The sequence below is a fragment of the Mobula hypostoma genome, chromosome 21, assembly GCF_963921235.1.
Source record: "Mobula hypostoma chromosome 21, sMobHyp1.1, whole genome shotgun sequence".
Lineage (NCBI taxonomy): Eukaryota > Metazoa > Chordata > Chondrichthyes > Myliobatiformes > Myliobatidae > Mobula > Mobula hypostoma.
Genome location: NC_086117.1, coordinates 16899270 through 16915101, shown reverse-complemented (window position 1 = coordinate 16915101; position 15832 = coordinate 16899270). Strand labels below are relative to the sequence as shown.

The 15832-nt window shown below is 38.4% G+C and overlaps 1 protein-coding gene across 4 annotated transcripts in view; it reads right to left on the bottom strand.

Annotated features, from left to right (window-relative positions):
* The window catches only part of LOC134359822 (transforming growth factor beta receptor type 3-like), a 137601-nt gene that overhangs the window by 33146 nt on the left and 88623 nt on the right, over window positions 1–15832 (bottom strand). For all 4 annotated transcript variants that reach the window (XM_063073524.1, XM_063073523.1, XM_063073526.1 and 1 more), the window contains exons 5-6: window positions 9860–10004; window positions 7332–7488 (exon numbers count right to left, since the gene is read on the bottom strand). In XM_063073524.1, coding sequence (XP_062929594.1) covers window positions 7332–7488; window positions 9860–10004 — 302 coding nt within the window. The remainder of the gene's footprint in view (window positions 1–7331; window positions 7489–9859; window positions 10005–15832) is intronic.

The following is a 15832-nucleotide window of genomic DNA, read 5'->3' as shown; positions in this document are numbered from 1 at the left end:
GATAAAAGAGAATTTTGAATGCTAGCTATATTTAATTACATATTTTAAATTTTGAGAAATATTTTTCATTATTAAAATATTTAAATGAAATAGCTAGTTCTGCTTTATCGTAGAATGTAAATGCGAACTTGTCCAGATCACATCAATGCTGCACTCCCTAAAGGACACAATAAATTCTATACTTCGAATTTACTTCTCGAAATTTATTTAATTTCTGCCCTAAACTAACACTCATTTAATAAATGTAGTATGGTATACTTAGCATCAAATAAAAATCTGCAGATGACCAATTTAAGGAGCACTATAAGAAAAAATGTTGGAACACATGGAAGCCAAAAAATACAATATTGCTAAATAGTATATTTTGGTAAAGGATGGAAATGAAAAGTACAACTGATGTACAAACGTTTGTAGATACACGAATGTTCCAATGCAGGACTCTCAGTAAAGAAAACTATTACTAGAACTAATAAGTTTTACATAATACATCTGAAATAGAAAGGAGTGGAAGAGGTACAACACTGATTCCTTAGGGTGCACCCAGAAAAAGTTGTGAACAATATTAAAACTTGTAACTACAGGAACTATTTTCAATGCAGTAGAGCAGGTTAACGGGAGACGAGTTCAGAAATTTTGAAGTTAACAAGAAAGAGATAAAATCCGAATTAGAAGCAGAAAGACAGTCAGTTTTGAATATTTTCTTTAAAATCAAATTAATAATAACATACAAAATGACATTCCACAATTTGCTATTCACATAGAGTTCTTTGTGAAAATTAAGAAAATTTGAAGAAGAGGAACTACAACAAGATAGGAATAATGTACATTGCTCCATTACAGGAATCTTCTCATGCACTTTTTCGAACTCTAAAAATATAATTTTTGACATAATCATGGACTTTCTTAGTTAATCATCCAAGTGACAGTTGGGACCATTACAAGCCACATCACAAGTGAAAATTCTTAACTTTTACAATTACAAATTGCATTTACACTCAGCGCTCACTTTATTAGGCACAGCTGTATATTAATGCATATATCTAATCAGCTAATCAAGTAACAGCAACTCAATACATAAAAACAGGCAGAAATGGTCAAGAGGTTCAGATGTTCAGACCAAATATGAGAATGGGGAAGAATGAATGTGAATCTATGTGACTTTGGCCATGGAATGATTGTTGGTGCCACATGAAATGGGTTGCGTATCTCAGAAATTGCTGACCTCCTGGAATTTTCATGCATACCAGTCTCCAGAGTTTACAGAAAATGGTATGAAAAGCAAACAAACAAAAAAAATCCAGTGAGCAGCAGTTCCACAGGTAAAAATGCCTTGTTAACAAGAGAGATCAAAGAATGGCCAGGCTGGTTCAAGCTGACAGGAAGGCAACAGTAACTCAAGTAACCATGCATTACAACAGTGGTGTGCGGAAGAGCATCTCTGAATGCACAACATGTTGACAACTCTGGCAGGGTTTGCAAGACGTTACTTCCTACAAAGCGAAACCCAACAGCATGAATGGCAGCGATGCTTCACTACCAGATGAACTCAATGCCTTCTATATGCGTTTTGAAAGGGAGAATATAACTACAGCTGTGTAGATTCCTGCTGTACCTGATGATCCTGTGATCTCTGTCTCAGAGGCCAATGTTAGGCTGTCTTTAAAGAGGGTGAACACTCGCAAGGAGTACCTGGTAAGGCTCTGAAGACCTGTGTCAACCAACTGGCAGGAGTACTCAAGGACATTTTAAACCTCTCACTGCTACGGGTGGAAGTTCTCACTTGTTTCAAAAAGGCAATAATTATACCAGTGCCTAAGAAGAATACTGTGAGCTGCCTTAATGACTTTCGCCTGGTCACACTCACATCCACAGTGATGAAATACTTTGAGAGGTTGGTCATGACTAGACTGAACACCTGCCTCACCAAGGACCTGGACCAATTGCAATTTGCCTTTCACCACAATAGGCCAATGGCAGATATAGTCTCAATGGCTCTTCACACACCTTTAGACCACCTGGACAACACAAATACCTATGTCAGGATGCTGTTCATCGACTATAGCTCAGCATTTAGTACCATCATTCCCACAATCCTGATTGAGAAGTTACAGAAGCTGGGCCTCTGTTCCTCTCTCTGAAATTGGATCTTCGACTTCCTAACCAGGAGACCACACAATCTGTGCGGATTGGTGATAACATCTCCTCCTCGCTAACGATCAACACTGGTGCACCTCAGAGGTGTGTGCTTAGCCCACTGCTCTACTCTCTATATACACATGACTGTGTGGGTAGGCATACAGTAGCTCAAATACCATCCATAAGTTTGCTGATGATACAACCATTGTTGGTAGAATCGCTGATGGTGACGAGATGGCGTACAGGAGCGAGATATGCCAACTAGTGGATTGGTGTCGCGGCAACAACCTAGCACTCAACATCAGTAAGACGAAAGAGCTGATTCTGGACTTCAGGAAGGGTAATACGAAGGAACACATACCAATCCTCATAAAGGGATCAAAAGTGGAGGCAATGAGCAGTTTCATGTTCCTGGGTGTGAAGATCTCTGAGGATCTAACCTGATCCCAACATATTGATGCAGTTATAAAGGTGGCAAGACAGCAACCATACTTCATTAGTAGTTTGAAGAAATTTGGTATGTCAACAAATACACTCAAAAACTTCTATAGATGTACCACGGAGAGCATTCTGACAGGCTGCATCACTGTCTGGTATGGGGGGGGGGGGCGGTGACCGAAGAAGCTGCATAGGATTGTAAATTTAGTCAGCTCCATCTTGGGTACTAGCCTACAAAGTACCCAGGACATCTTTAGGGAGCGGTGTCTCAGAAAGGCAGCGTCCATTATTAAGGACCTCTGGCACTCAGGGCATGCCCTTTTCTCACTGTTACCATCAGATAGGAGGTACAGAAGCCTGAAGGCACATACTCAGCAATTCAGGAACACCTTCTTCCCCTCTGCCATCTGATTCCTAAATGGACATTGAACCCTTGAACACTACCCCACTTTTTTATTATATATAATTTCTGTTTTTTGCATGATTTTAAATCTATTCAGTATACTGTATTATGATTTATTTATTTATTTTTCTTTCTTCTATATTATGCATTGTATGGAACTGCTGCTAAATTAACAAACTTCAAGACACATGCCGGTGATAATAAACCTATTCTGATTCTGACGTTGACGTCAACGGGCTACAGCAGGAGAAGACTATGAACATACAGTCAATAGTCACTTTATTTAGAACAGGAGGTACCTAATAAGTATGGTCATTGAACGTATATATCAATTTTAATGCTTGTCCAATCTTCCTCATCTGGATAAAGTAAGTGTGGGTGTGCAGAACCACAGATGGCAAATATGGATTCAGGACCATCCGGTTCTTTGAAAGTATGGGCTAGTGAAGCTTTCTCTTGGAATCTCCTTTATCTGTGATGTATTAAGATTATTAGAATAGTGTTTGAACAAATTTGGATGCTGAATCAAAGGAAAAATTACTGATTTAAGTGATGTAAAGCTTGGATGAGGTCAATTATAAGACAGATCTCAAACAGGAAAAAGAATTGCGAAGTAAATTTTGTGCCTGAATGCAGCTGATAGCTAATGGTTCAAAAGAGACCATCCACTCAGCCATTAGTGGATCAGTGACTCGCTGAAGAGTACCTAAATGTATTTAGTAATTTTACTTCAGTCCTTAGTTTTATAGCCAGGACTATGAATGGAGACCTTGTCATTTCTTTATTTTAATTAGGAATGTAGGCAACAAACATGGACCCAGGACAATCCAGTCTTTTGAAAATATGGGCTATTGTTTTCAATCTGAATCTTCTCCTTCAGTAATTCAACCAGTCCATACAAGATTTTCAGCTATACATGTTGACACCCATTATTTTGCTTCAAGATAAATTATTTATCACACATCAAGCTAGGAATTAACTCAGATCATTATCTTCCCACTCAAGTATAGTAGATATAGAAAATCCCATGACATGATGTCAAAGTAGTGCAGGAAAGTTCTCATTAAAGGCCTAAAGATGAGTTAAATAGGAATCTGTTGTTGAAGCTTAAAATGTGCAAATTTAGGTTTTTAAAATGCAACAGTGATTCACTACAAAACTCAGAGTATTTAATTTTCCCCAAAAGATTCATTTTAAAATGTATTCATTATTTAGGGGTCTGCATATTGTTCACAAGACTAGCATTTATTGTGTGTTCTAAATTATGAGAATGTTAACTAGTGACTGATTCAATATCTTCAGATTAATGGGTTTGATAGAAACAAAAAGAATTAGAGGCTAAATTGGACTACTCAGCAACCATAATTCTTTTCAGATTCTATGCTCTTGTAAGATTGTGGTTGGAGGCATTAACAATATCTCACAGTTACACATAGATGTGCAAGACTCTGTACTAAAACATACATTTCCATCTTATAAATCTAAGAAGTTATATTGCTGCTGGAAATCTAGAGTAAGACACACAAGATGCTAGAGGAAGTCAGCAGATCAGGCAGCATCAAAGGAATGAATAGTCAAGCATCTTTGAATGCACAACATGTCAAACCTTGAAGTCAATGGGCCACAGCAGGAGAAGACCATGGGATGAGCCCCATCATCACGACTGGAAAGGAAGGAGGAAGAAGCTAGAATAAGAAGTTGGGGGAAAAGCAAGGAGAGGGGAGGGAAAGGAGTACAAGCTAGAAGATGATAAGTGAAGCTAGGTAAGCAGGGGAGGTAGTATGAAATGAGAAGCTAGGAGGTGATAGATGGAAAAGGGAAAGGACTGAAGAGGAAGAAGGAGTCTGATAGGAGAGGAGAGTGGACCATGGGAGAAAGGGAAGGAGGAGGGTCAACAGGGGAGATGACAGGCAGATGAAGAGAAGAGGTAAGAGGGGAGGCAGAGTGGGAAATAAAAGAAGAGGGTAGGGGAAGGAAGAAAAATTACCAAGAGTTAGAGAAATCGATGTTCATACCATTAGGTTGGAGGTCACCCAGACAGAACATGAAGTGTTATTCCTTCAACTTGAGAGTGGCCTCATCATGGTAGTAGAGGAGGCCATGAACTACATATTAGAATGGGAGTGGGGATTGGAATTGAAATGTTTGGCCACTGGGAAATCCTGCTAGTTGTAGATGGAGCGAAGATGCTCAACAAAACAGTCCCCCATTCTATGTCGTGTCTTACAAATGGAAGGCACCGGATACAGTAGACAACCTCAACAGATTCACAGGTAAAGTGTTGCCTCACCTGGAAGGACTGTTTGGGGCCCTAAATGAAGGTGAGGGAGAAGGTGAATGGGCAGGAGTAGCACTTATTCAAGTGCAGGGATAAGTGCCAGGAGGGAGATTAGTGGGGAGCAACAAACGTACAAGGGAATCACAGTGAGAGCAATCCTTACAGAAAACGGAGTTTGGGGGTGGGGAGGTAAAGATGTGTTTGCTGGTAAGATCACGTTGAAGTTGAGAATGACGTGCTGAATGCTGAGGCTCATAGGGTGGTAGGGAAGGACAGGAGGAATTCTATCCCTGTTAAGCCAGTGGGAAGAAAGGATTAGGGTGGATGTCCAGGGAATGGAAGAGATGTGGCTGAGGGCAACATTAATAGTGAGGAAGGGAAACCCCATTCTTTGAAGGAGGAGGACTTCTCTGATATTCTGGAAAGGAAAGCCTCATATTGGGAACAGCTGCGGTAGGGACAAAGGAATTGAGAAAAAGGAATGGCAATTTTACAGGTGACAGGGCAGGAAGTACATTCAAAATATCTTTGTGAGTTGCAAGGTTCGCTATGGTGAAGTACAACTTTGGCTGCATGAGTATTTCAGATAAAGTACATAGAATGCAATCATTCAGTTTTAAGAAGCAATTAGGATACTGCTCCATGATTAAACTGCTGAATACAAACAGCATGTGTACAGGTGAACAGTCACAGTGCCTGTAAGGAGATTCTGTTTGTATTTATGTTACCGGAGAGCTGGCACTTGTATAACTAAGGTTTATCACCTCGTGATATATCTCACAACCTTAACGGAAGCTTATATACATGCACACAGTAGGCCATAACAACAGGCATCTTGTGGGCATTCACAGTAAATACAAAAAGACACAACAGAATCAATGAAATACTGCTAAAGACAAAAAAAGAGCCAATGTATGAAAATCAAATTGTGCAAATGCAAAAAAATGGGAAGGTTAAGTAAATAAACAAACAAATAAATAAATGGTATGAGAATGGGAGTTGTAGAGTCCTTGAAATGAGTCCATAGGCTGTGGAATCAGTTCAATGTTGGGGTGAGTGAAGTTATCCACTCTGATTCAAGAACCTGGTGGTTGAGGGGTAATAACTGTTCCTGTACCTAAGGCTCCTGTAGCTCCTTCCTGATGGCAGCAGTGAGAAAACGGTACTAATAATGAGTGAATAGCAGGTAGTTTGAGTGCATTTTATAAATAATACACACTATTGCCAGATAATGTAGGAGTGTAAGAATTGAATGTTCAGGCTGGCTAGACCAATTGAGTGGTGTAAATTATAATGGACAGTATAGCTTCTTGAATGCTGTTGGAGCTGCATGAATCTATGCAATCAGAGAGTGTTCAATGATACTTCTAACTTGTGCCTTATAGATGATGGAAAGACTGAGGTGCGAGTCACTCACAGCAGGATACTAAACTTGGACTGGTTCTTGGAGCCACAGTATTTATCTGGCTGGTCAGTAGTAACCCAGAGTGCTAATGATGGGATACTTGGCAATAGTAAAGTCATTGCACATCAAGGGTAGGCAATTAGATTCTATCTTGTTGGGGATGGTCATGGCTTGGCACTTTTGCAGCACAAATGTTATTTACTTCCTGTCAGTTCATGGCTGAATGTCAGCCAGGTCATTTTTGAAGACAACTATTAGGAAAGTTTCTAGAACACCAAAGAGCATGGACCAATACCATTAAGCACGGGATACGTGGACCCCAGGTTGGGAGCTCCTGCCATAGCCTGCTGTGTGAATTTTAATTAACTTTAAGTCTTTTGCCTTAAAAAAGTTCCATATGCTCCTGCTGGATTGTAACAGATTCTACACAACCAGACTTCCACCCCACCTTTAGTTATTTAATGAAAAACTATGAAACTTTATTGGAGTAGAAAATATATGAGATAGGAAGATACTTACAGATATTTGTTTACAGATTCCACCAATTATAATCTATTTAGATATCTGATATGCATACTACTTCACTACATTTATGCATCACTTGTAATGTATACAAGGAAGTATTTCTTTCAGACCCGAAAAGTACATAAACCATATAATAAATTCTGTACCTTGATGTTGCTATTAGATTGATGATGTGGAGCTGAGAAGCAGCAGGTTGATCAGATGTCACACAACCCTTCAAATCTTGATAGAGGAATTCATAATTTCGATAATAATCAGCATTAGAATGATCCTGTTTTTCACATTTAGGCAGATGCATTTCATCTATTTTTTTAAGAAAGAATAAATAGCTTTCAATTAAGCAATAAAGGTTCAAGTATCTGCTGTACCACTGGAAATAAAAACCCTTTTAAAGTTTCTCACTGAAAAACAAGCTAATCTAACCATAAAGCACAGAAGTCCTTAGTTATTGATTTGAAAATCTGAAGTGAAATGGAAATCGTCAGGTACTTAAGTTAAAAAAAATTCCAGATTGCTTAAGCTTTGCAGATAGCACATATTCATAGTCCCCAAAGCTAAAAGAAAAACTAAGTTACACTCTTTGTTACACTCTTCAGTAGTCTAATTGGTCTCAATAATGGCATGTGCCATTTTGTAATGTGTAAATTCCCATTCTAGGCAATGAAAACCAGCTTCAATGGAGTGTTACAAAAGATAGGACAACAGCACTGTATAGCCCCACTTCCCTGAAATCAATGGCTCTTAATTGATCCATGGTAATATAATCCTGGTAATGTATATATTGTTCCAATAAAATTCTTCAAACACTCCAAGCTCAAACCCTTACTTAAATATGTCCCAAACTGGATCCTTGTCTCATTCATATCAGAACCCTACCATTGATTCAACTCACCTTAAAATAAAGATTATGTTGAAAATCTGAAAATTCAGAAAATGCTGGAAAAAAAATCAGCATTTGTCAAGTGAAAGAGTAGGCCAATTCTTCAAATGCAGGGCAAAATTTAAGAATATATACACCATTAACACAATAACTTTGCTTTTCCAAGATAAGAATAGAAATAAGTATTGAAAAAGTCAATCATGCAGAATCTGTAGAGAAAGTTATCATTTCACAAACTTGCATAAAGACCAGTTTTTGCAGATACCAGAGAAATGTACATATTTATAAATGCATCAAGAGGAATACTAAGTAGGCATATAATTTTAGTACTCAGATAACAATGAACATGGAACAGTACAGTGTGGGAACAGGACCTTTGGCCCACGATGTCTATGTTGATCATAATGCCAAATAAAACTAATCCTCTCTGCATGCACATGATCCATTTCTCTCTATTTCTTGCCATTCATGTGCCTATCTAAAAGCCTCTTGAACACCACTGTTATATCTGCTTCCACTACCACCCAGGTAATACATTCCAGGCACTTACCACTCTCTGTGCAAAAAGACATACCCCACCCATCCCCTTTAAATCTTCCATCCTCTCTCTTGGAAGTGATCCCATTTGGTACTTGATATTCCAAACACAAGAATTTGATACTATTATTATGGAGGAAAAGATTCTGGCTATCTACTTTATCTATGATTTTCTTAAATTTTATAAACATCTGTCAAGCTTCTCCTCAGCCTCCAATGCTCCAGAGAAAGCAATCCAAGTTTGTCCAACCATTTCTTATAGCTAACATCCTGTAATCCAAGCAGCATCCTGGTATACTTCTTCTGCATCCTCCCCAAAGCTTCCATATCCTGTAATGCGATGATCAGAACTGCATGCAATTATCTAAGTGCAGCCTAACCAAAGTTTTATATAGCTGCAACGTGACTTCCTGACTATGCCCTAGCAATGAAAGCAAGCACATTTTCTTTATCTACCTGTGTTACAACTTTCAGGGAGGTATTGACCTGGAATCAAAGATCTCTGTACATCACTGCTGTGAGGGAGTCATGCCTTAAACTGTATATTTAAACTTCAAGTAACTAACTGTTGTATTCTCTGATGGGCTTCTTCACTCTACAAGCTCTATCCATTCTTGTCTTGTCTGCAAACTTACTGCCCAATCTATCTAAATTTTTACCCAAATAATAAATGTAAATATCTTTCCACCCAATGAAACCATAAGACATTGGAGCAGAATTAGGCCATTTGGCCCATCGAGTCTGCTCCACCATTCAATCGTGGTTCATCCTTTGCCCCCTCCTCAGCCTCACACCCCAGCCTTCTCCCAATAACCTTTAATGCCGTGTCCAATCAAGAACCTATCAAGATCTGCCTTAAGTACCCCCAATAACCTGGTCTCCACAGCTGCCTATGGTAATAAATTCCACAAATCCACCACCCTCTGGCTAAAGACATTTCTCCACATCTCCATTTTAAACGGACACCACTCTATCCTGAGGCTGTGCCCTCTTGCCCAAGACTCTCCTACCGTGGGAAACATTCTTTCCACATCTACTCTGTCTAGGCCTTTCAACATTCAAAAGGTTTCAATGAGATACCCTCACCCTTGCCCCCATCCTTCTAGATTCCAGTGAGTACAGACCCAGAGCTATAAAACATTCCTTGTATGATAACCCTTTCATTCCCAGAATCATCCTTGTGAACCTATGCTTTTCAATTTCTAGATAACAGAAAAGAAACCTTAAGCAAATATGACATTTGTTCTATAAGCTTACCTTCTTTCAAATTGATGATGTTCATTTTTGCATTTTCAGACTCAGCTAAAGTAGTGAATGAGGTGCAAGTTCCATTAAATAGCTTCAATTCAGTTGAATACTTAATTGCTTTATTTGATGGGGATACAAAGGAACGTTCAGAACTCTACAGGGAAATAAAAGCAACTTAGCTTATTAAAATTACTATGAACATTTACCATCATTCTTATTTGTATCAATTTCCTTCCATTTTAAACTAACAAGAATTTTGTCATAGTACTCTTATTTCAAAAGTGGATTAATTGCAAAGGTTTTTTCCATGTGGCCTGATAGAATAAGTTGCTACAATATTAATGTGAAAATTTCTTCACTTACTATCGCTATAGAAACAAATTGGTCTCTACTCTAATTCAATCAAAGATTAAATAAATTATCCATTTATGTCCGTTCCATTATTAAAATACTTCGATTTAGATATCCAAAAGTCCATTTGAAAAAATGCCTAAATTGTGCCAGTTGGGGGATAAGTGCCACTTTACTCTGGTGCCATTAGTGTGTGATTTTTATATACATCTCATAAGGATGTCTGTGCTTAGAAATTGCAAAAGAAAATTATTTTCCTATTTAGAACCAGGAATTTCTGGACTACTAGCTAAAATTAACCAGCAAAAAAAGGTACTGTCTGCATCTCTTGGAGATAAAATGACCACCAAATCCACCACAGCTCATTAATGAAGTGCAGAAAAGCGTAGGAACCCTGTTTTACTAGTGGAAGCAACATACATCAGGGAAGAGAACATCAAAGCTTGGGATCAGATGGCCATTCAAAAGGAGGTCACCAGTGAGATTAATATTTGCAATGACATCCTATAGACTGGTTCTGGTGCAATAAAATTTTGGAGTTTATGCCACACTCAAAAACTTCTATAGTTGTACTGTGGAGAGCATTCTGACAGGCTGCATCACTCTCTGGTATGGAGAGGCTACTGCACAGGACCAAAAGAAGCTGCAGAGGTTGTAAATCTAGTCAGCTCCATCTTGGGTACTAGCCTACAAATTACCCAGAACATCTTTAGGGAGTGGTGTCTCAGAAAGGCAGCGTCCATTATTAAGGACCTCCAGCACCACCCAGGGCATGCCCTTTTCTCACTGTTACCATTAGGTAGGAGGTACAGAAGCCAGAAGGCACACACTCAGCTATTCAGGAACACCTTCTTCCCCTCTGCCATCCGATTCCTAAATGGACATTGAAGTTTTGGACACTACCTCACTATTTTTAATATAGAGTATTTCTGTTTTATGCATATTTTTAAAAATCTATTCAATATACTTAATCAATTTACTTATTTATTATTGTTTTATTTTATTTATTTTTTTTCTCTCTCTTTGCTAGATTATGTACTGCATTGAACTGCTGCTGCTGAGTTAACAAATTTCAACGTCACATGTTGGTGATAATAAACCTAATTCTGATTCTGATTCTGATTAGAGTAAAATTTGTGGAGAAGACAACAAATCCCAGTACATACTACATTCATGAATTTACTACTTTTCCAACACTTGCACTGCTCTTATGCTTGTGTACCTTCTAACTATTTCAATAATCTGGGCTGCATGCAAACAGTGTATGCTTCCATGAAAGAGAAAATTACTTTTAATCCCATACGGAAGCAGCAGACTGTTGGGCTAATTATCACCACTAAGCTTCATTCATTGAGAGCTGATGGTGCTGGTCATAAAGCTGGCATCCAGTTGTAGATTGGAGGCCACTTGAGGATAAAAGAATCCTCTCCCTCACATTCTACTTATTCTTTAAGCTTTTCTGTGCCCATTGGTGCCATCTTTATTTGTCTCCTACTTTTGCTATATCTATATCCTTATGCCCTTCTGCCTTCAATTCTATTATGCACATTTTCCTTTCAGTTCTATTATGCACATTTACCTGACCACAGTAACTAATGTATAATAAGTAGACTGAGAAGGCGGCACCAATGCATCCAATTCTCACTTCCATCATGTCTTCTCACTTCATTTACAATAGAGGGTAGTTTAGAAGTAGGCTTCATATACAGAGTTGTCAGACACAAGTAGACAACAAAGAAGCTAGAAGAAGGTAGTTTGGGAGCCAGTTTCCTGGTAACAAAGTCACACAGCAGTAGAGTCACAGAGTCATACTGCTCTACATGACTGGATAATTATTTTGATAAGTTACAAAAGTATGAATTTTTTCGGTCATGTCTGACCTATCCAAAGTGAAATACCTGAGTGCATAGAGAAGTCCAGTTCCAATAAAACATTCTTATTATCCTTAATAATCTCTCCTGCACACTTTCCGTAATAGCATCTTTCATATAACAGGATGACAAAAGTGAACACGGTATTTTAAATGCAGCCTAACCAACATCCTGTATAATTGCAACATAACATCTTAACTTCTATAGTCAATGCCTGACTGAAGAAGGCCAGAGCAGCAAAATAATTTTTCACCACCCTGTCTACTTACAATGCCACTTTCAAGAAATCATGAACTTAAGCATCTAGGTCCATCTGTTCTACAATATTCCCCAGGGTCCTAAAGTTCACGGTGAAAATCCTATGCTCATTTACCTTCCCAAAATGCAACACCTCACAAAGACGTCAATATGACATTAATATTTGCAGATCTGAGCTCGCTCCGACACATGACAATACAAACATGTTCCACTCAAGCAAAGGCAGAAGCAAAACAATATAGAAGTGGTGCTATCAAAGAACAATTTTCTATCATCATGACTGTTTCCACTATTTTCAGTTATGAAATATTCTAGCATTAGATGGGAAGTAATGTTTGGCAAATTTTGACCAGCAGAGTTGTAAAAGGTAGTTATCTAAATTTTGAAAATGCCAATAAAAAGGTCACATACCAATATCATGGCATTCAAGGTAATAAATTAAGTTTAGATGGACAATTAGTTAACCAAGCAAGAATAAATAGGTCATTTTCAGTTCAGCAGAATTTTCATTTAATAGAATGCCATCAAGATAGCTCTTGTCACCCCCTTCTCTCACTCTCTTTTGAAGGTCCCCTTCTTCTGATCCTTCCCAATGCTCCAATATCTGATATCCCAATCCTCCAGCACTCTTTTTCAACTGTTTCCTTCTCTCCAGACATTTTGTTCAGCCCAGGTCCAAAACCGATGATCCTCATCTCACCCCTCCCTCCAAAGGCCCCTAAACTGGATAATCCAACACGCCACAGCCTTTGGTGATTGTTTCCCCTCCAGTTACCAACCTCCAACTCTTGATGGGGAGACCCACTTACCATTGCCATTCACCTTCTTTGACAACCTGGTACCAGGCCCAATCCTTATCCTATGTACTGTACCTCTCTCACCAGTGATTACTCGTGGTGCCACAGGGGCGGTCAGGGCAAAGTGATCTTTTGAAATTTGCAATGGGGCTCTACAATCAAGACGTTTTTAGCAATCCTCTTCAACACCCATGAAGCTCATCCAGTACTGGAGTTTCCAAGTTAATTTCTTTTAAAGCTAGAATGACAACTTCATAATTTAAAATGTACAGTAACAATTTATTTCTCTCTTCCAAAAGGAATTAGAGATGTTTAACTAATAACAAAGCAGATAGTGAAAGCTGACCCTTAAAATGATATTCATTAGTATGCATTACTTAATACAAATACATACAAAAAGAATGCCCTTTAATCACTAGCAGACAATTTATTGCTGGAAACAATTCAACAAAATGTGTTTATTTTCATAATAGAACTCAGAGTTTCAGCTGAACAGTTTGGAGCCAAACTTCTTCCAAAACTTCCTTTCAACAGAACAGGAAGCAAGACCTTTTTAAACTTTTGTGCGTCAGCAGCTCACAATCTAAGCATTTAAAGGACCTCTTAATAATTTGAGGCCACGCCAAAAAGGGTAATAAGGTAACTTCTTCTGACAGTCAACTGCTGAAGATGTTGTCTGCATTGACACCATTTTCCAAATATAATGTCAATATGTTTCAAATAATATAAACAAAAATAGTTGCAAGTCTATTTTCTATTTTAAGCACGATATTCAGTTTAATGCATCAATTCTTGCATTTAAAATATGCAAGGTAATGAATAAGATATTGTCACTTTAATAGATTTCAAAAGTTACACTGTATATTATTCATGGTCATGTAGTTTTAGAAAAAATTATGAGGTTATCATTGGCAAATACAAACGGAATAAAATCAAGGTTTCTCATTGTGTGAAGAGGATTAGGCTTTGAAATTCTTTATAGCTCAATTGTATTACAGCTAGGGACATTCTGGAGTTCAGAGTTCAATTTCAGCGTTGTTCTGTAAGAAGGCTCTATATATCCTCCCTGTGGAATGCATGTGTTTTCTTTGGGTTCTCCGGTTTCCTACCATAGTCCAAAGACATATCGGGAGGATAATTGGTCATTGTAAAATTGTCCCATTGTTAGGTTAGGGTTTTTTGGGGTTGTGGGGTTGCTGGGACAGTGTGGCTTGAAGGGCTGGAAGGGCCTACTCTGCGATATATTGCTAAATAAATAGTCATTGAATATGTGCACCTTGACCCAATTGGTCCAGACTGACTGTGAGTCCCATCTAAGCTATTCCTTTTTCCTGCAAATATCCCTCTAAACCCCTCCTATCCTTGTACCTGCCCCAGTATTTTTTAAATATTGTTTGTGAATCTGCTGCAACCACTTCCTTTGGCAGCTCATTTCTCTAAATGAAAAATGTTGCCTTAATTAAATTTCTCTCCTCTCATCTTAACTTAAGCCATTTTGTTCTTGATTCCCCAAACCTGGGAAAATGACTGTTGCATTCACCCTGTCTGTGCCCCCTAATAAGATTATCCCTCATTCTCCTATGTTCTGAAGAAAAAAGTCCGAACTTCTCAACCTCTCTCCATAACTCAGTCTCCTAGGTCCTAGCAACATTCTTAATAACCTCTTCTGCACTCTTTCCATAATGGCATCTTTTATATAGCAGGGTGACCAAAAGTGAACACGGTATTTCAAATGCAGCTTCACCAACATCCTGTATAATTGCAACATAACATCCTAACTTCTAGAGTCAATGCCTGACTGATGAAGGCCAGTGCACCAAAATCACTTTTCACCACCCTGCCTACTTGCGATGCCACTTTCAAGAAATCATGAACTTGAGCATCTAGGTCCATCTGTTCTACAACATTCCCCAGGGTCCTAAAGTTTATGGTGAAAATCTTACCCTCATTTGTCTTCCCAAAATGCAACACCCCACAAAGATCTCCTCCAAAGTGGCCATTCCTCACCCCACTTAACCAGCTGAAAAAAATCCAACTGTAAATCCTAATAATCATGTTCTTGATCAACAATACTTATTTCAGTGTCATCTGCAAACAGTCCAAAAACTATGCCTTATACATTCTCATCTAAGTCACTGATACTGATGGCACATATCAATGGGCCTAGCACCAACCCTTGGGGAACACCATTAGTCATGGGCTTCCAGTCCAAAAGCAAACCTTCTAACATCAACCGCTACTTACTATCTTCAAGCAATTCTGTATCCAATTAGCTAGCTCTCCCTGGATTTTATGCAATGTAACTTTCTATAGCAGTCTGCTATGTGGAACCTTATCAAAGGCCTTAATGAAGTATATATGGACTACAACTATCACCCTGACTTCATTTTGAATTTTTGATATCTTAGTTTAAAAAAAAACCTCCCACTTGCCAAGTGTCCCTTTGTCCACAACTGACTCCAATCAACAACTGCAAGTTCCTCTATAATACTGACAAAATTTGCTCTGCCCAATTTAGAAATCTAAGTCGTGGACCTGATCTGTCCTTTTCCATAACTAACTTAAAACTAATAGAACTGTAGTCACAGGTCCCAAACTATCTTGCTGTTTTCCTCTTTTTTAAAAAACGCTACATTAATTGAAAAACAGAGTTTAAGCATTCACATTGCAATAACTAGAGTGCATTGAACTTAATGAAAACATCC